Below are 4,281 nucleotides of genomic sequence, written 5' to 3'. Positions count from 1 at the left end.
GAAGCAGGAAGAGGCAGGGAGGGGAGAAGTTCTTCTGTTCAGTCCATGGTCAGTAAAGCTGACCATTAGGTTTCAGACTGGCCTGTCTGATCCTCTCCCATCTCTTGGAAAGGTGATGGGCTTTATGTGAAATTATAGCCAAAGGAATATTTCCACACTTTCTTTTGCATTCATGCCTGCCCAGCATCAATAAAGTTTTCTGAAACCTTTCTAGAAATTAAAAGCAATCTGGAGGGGCACCTGGGTGTCTCAGTCGGTTAAGCGTCCAACTTCAGCTCAGGTTACAATCTGTTTGTGGGTTCCAGCCCTGCATCAGGCTCTGCTGACAGCCTGATTCAGATTCTGTGTCTCCCTCTCTCTCTGCCCCTCCCCAGCTCATGCTCTGTCTCTCTCTGCCTCTCAAACACAAATAAAAGTTGAAAAGCAATCTGGAAGCTGGAATATTTCCAAAGCAACTTAAAAATCCTTACAAACAGGAAAGCAAGTTTGCATTGAAGAGCACGGCATTGGCTTAGCTGTTTGGGGAGCTGACCAGAGAAAGGGAACTGTGTTTTATTTCTACTTCACATACACTGGAAAGAAAACATGATAGGAGAGTATTACGTAGATCTTGTTATGCTGACAGCTACTTCTCTGGCACAGTTTAGAATGACTTTCGCACTATCCTCAAAAAGTTTTTAAGCTAGAGAATGGCTGCAAAAGGACAGACCAAATTTAGGTCAGGGGGATGGCGAACGTTTAATTTGAGGAGTTGGCCTTTTGAACAAAGACTTGATCGACAAGCTAGGATTTCAGCAGGTAGAGGGGCAGACAAGGCTTTGAAGGCAGAGAAGAGAAGCACAGCCAGAAGCCAGGAGTGGGTAGGGATGGCATGGGTGGTAGAGTTGCCATCCAGGCTCCCTGTTGATTAAAATTAACACCAAATCATAATGGAAGAGCTCAGGGATGTGCAAAGGCCTCTTACAGACAGACCATTTCCCAGGCCAGCAGCAGAGGATAAGCAGTTTTGAGCCTAGGTGAACATATGAACAGGTAGAGGATGAACATGAGCAATGTGTGTGTGTGTGTGTGTGTGTGTGTGTGTGTGTGTTGTGTGTGTGTGTGTTGGGAGGAGTAAGGGGAGGGTTGGTGGTCAACCTGAAAACTTTGGAAACTAGGAGAGAAGAAAAATAAATTTGCTTTATTTTGTAAACCTGACCTGTCTGAGTCCTTGTGGTGGAAATATCCCTATTTTAGAGATGACTGCACTAGTCAAATATTGCCTAGACTCTTCACACATTTGAATGGGATCCCCATTGCTGCAAAGCTATGCTCATAATTTGGCTTCCAATGTTGCCATTGAATATATGGATTAGCAAAAGCATCTGGCCCATTTACTACTACAGTACTCAGTGTAAACTGACAGGGTGACATTTTCATGTGTGCGTTGGTCTTTTGTGAGCTTGACTGGCATCAAACCATCTCCAAGAGACCAATCCATGCTTAGTGCAAAGAGGAAGTCAAGTTGTGGGCCCATGAAGCTCGAGACCCAGAGCCAGTATGAGGTACTCAACAAGGTGCTGCCCCTGAGATACCCAGTTAAAATAAGTAGCCTGGGGGGCATCCTCCCTCCCACTCCCAAAATGGGTCAGCAAGGCTGGGCTGCCTTAGACGCCTTGGGAGAGGAGGTATAACAAAGGACGCATTAGGAGAGGAAGTCAGGGTGTGTCATGGAAAGCCTTGAGAATTGGTTTGGCTTCTAGCCTGCAGGGCCTCCCTGCAGATACGTTGGCAGGGAATGCCACACAGTCAGTTCCCCATTTAAGGAGAACCGCTGGTCCCTGAAAGATGGACTGGATAGGAAAACCAGAGACAGGGGACCAATCGTCAGTCTGCCATAGTGTATAGGAGGAGGAAAAGGACAGTAACAGCATACAGAGTGAAAGGTCACTCCCAAGAGACATTTCTTGGCTCCACACGGTACTTACTGTGCCTTGACTTTCTCACGTTCTTCTGTACCTGTTTCGACTGTGTAGACTTCTTGAAGTAAAGCACCGATTCTTAGCCCCCTCATATTAGGGGTTCAATAAATAGCTTGTTGAATTTGCTTTTTGACTGGGATATTTTTAATCTTACCCATACAGCATAGCCCTTAGCACAGTTTACAAGATCCTCCATAATTCGGAATCTACTTCCTTTCTAACTTCATCACCTGCTACATACCTCTACTCCCTCCCTACTCCAGTAAGACCTACCATTCTGATTCTCTCATGTGCTTTTGCACTTGCTGTGTGCCCTTTGCCTAAAAAGCCCTCCACTTCTCCTACTGACTTCTTAAGAGTGTGCCAAAGGATCCTTCACCCAGGACTATTTGCTGGCCAACCTCCAACCTAAGTTAAAATAAGCATATCCTTATTATCATATTAATTATGCAACATTCAATTTGCTTATTTTTTTCTTATCTCCCTTATTGGATCTTTAGGGCCCCATCTTCAATATGTTTTTCCCTGGTAACACTAAATGTACACATTCCTAGCATATAAGTGGGGCCCCAAAAGATTTATTGGGTACATAAGTAAACCAAACCAAAAATTAAAGTGAGTTTGCCCTCATTTGCTAGATTGTATAACAACGAATTTTTTTTTTTTTTTTACTACACTGAAAGGTAAAGACTTAAATCAGAGGCAAATTTGCATGTTTTCTGCAATTGTCGATTCAGAATAAGTCAAACAAATGAAAACAGTTTATAAACAAAATGAAATGGGTATTTAAATTCAAGTTCCTGTTAGGTATAATGTCTAATTAACTGAAATACTCTATGACTTTGAAGCCTTAAATATCAAGCAAAATGTATATTTAAAACAAAACAGGCTTATTTCCACTTTTCTTAAAGTTAAGGCCAGAGATTGTAGGGAAAAAAATGTTTCTAGTTAAAGAAATTTAAAGTGATATATAGTTGACTAATTTGTAATGAGATGTTTAAACCTGAGCATTACATAGTACCCATTTGTAGCTCAACTACCTGATCATTTGGAGATGTGTATAGGGTTTGGGCTCTCACATTTATGCAGCTAAGGCCTCACAACATCTTAAACTAGAAACGCAGATTACTCTTGAGATACTGTCGAAAAGACTGACTAAATATGTTTATCATGTTGAGTCAGTGGCCCTCTTACATCACATAATCCTTTAAAGAGTCACTTTCACAAACATAAAGGATCTCTTTTGGTTTGCAGTGCAACAAATGCTTAATTTTCTCCAAGATCTTTATGGCTAGGGCTGTCTTCCTGGTTCCTGGAAGGCAGTGGATAAACAATTCTCACGGCTCCTGAAGGCTTTCTGAAAGCAACTCACATTGCTCCTCTATGAGCAAGTTGAAAAATTCACAGCCCAGCTGGTCACTCAGAAGAGATCCGGAACACAGTGAGACTATGATAAAGGCTGGCAACAAGTCTTCCATTTCATCCTTGGCAGCAAGCCTGTAGGACTGGGGGTAGTGAACAGGGATTTCATTGGGGCTGCACTGTGTGCTGGACAGGTGCATCAACCTTGGGATAGCACACACTTTCCCTATGTAACTACCAACGGTTCCCAGTTTCTGCTTTAACTGATGAACAGTGTTTCGGCCATATTCAAGCCCTCCAATCCAACCGGGGCGTATTAAGATAGTATAGAGTACCAGGGGACTGTTAACTGCTATTAGAAGAGCGTCGCACAGGACATCCCGCTCTTTCCTTAAGCCAACATCACTGGCCCAGCTTCTAGAAAATATCACAATCCCCTGAGAACAAGGATATATCTGTGTCTTCATTAATTCCTTGAGTGCTTTATGATCTGAGAAGAGTTTCTTACAGAGGGATACTGGTTTAAACTGTATCTCTTCCTGTGTCACTGAAAATGCAAGAAATAGAAATTACAAACTAAAATTTACAAAAGCATATTGTAAGTATTCCTGCAACATCATAGGAAGAAATGAATCTAGCCATGGAACTATGGGTTTCCTCGTCTACAAAGAAAGCACCCCCTCTTTATTTTGATGTAGCCCAATAATTTATTTTTGCCTTTGTTTCCCTTGGCTCAGGAGACATATCTAGAAAGACCTGGTAAACACAATACTGGGTATTTACCCAAAGAATATGAAAATGCTAATTCAAAGGGATATAGGCACCCCTATGTTTATTATTGCAGCGTTACTTACAATAGCCAAACTATGGAAGCAGCCCAAATGTCCATTGATAGTTGAATGGATAAAGATGTGAGAAATTGGGCTGCTTCCACAGTTTGGCTATTGTAAGTAACGCT

At 42.2% G+C, this 4,281-nt stretch overlaps 1 protein-coding gene across 1 annotated transcript in view; it reads right to left on the bottom strand.

Moving 5' to 3' along the window:
- Positions 1-1,987: 1,987 nt before the first annotated feature.
- The window catches only part of LOC125926137 (protein SLFN14-like), a gene marked incomplete at its 5' end in the record, with an annotated part of 7,684 nt that continues 5,390 nt past the window's right edge, over positions 1,988-4,281 (bottom strand). Inside the window, 1 exon segment of the mRNA XM_049635339.1 lies at positions 1,988-3,870. Coding sequence (XP_049491296.1) covers positions 3,152-3,870 — 719 coding nt within the window.

The sequence above is a fragment of the Panthera uncia genome, chromosome E1 (genome assembly GCF_023721935.1).
Source record: "Panthera uncia isolate 11264 chromosome E1, Puncia_PCG_1.0, whole genome shotgun sequence".
In the NCBI taxonomy this organism is placed as follows: Eukaryota; Metazoa; Chordata; class Mammalia; order Carnivora; family Felidae; genus Panthera; species Panthera uncia.
The sequence above is the reverse complement of the archived record's forward strand: the minus strand, read 5'-3'. Positions and strand labels throughout refer to the sequence as shown.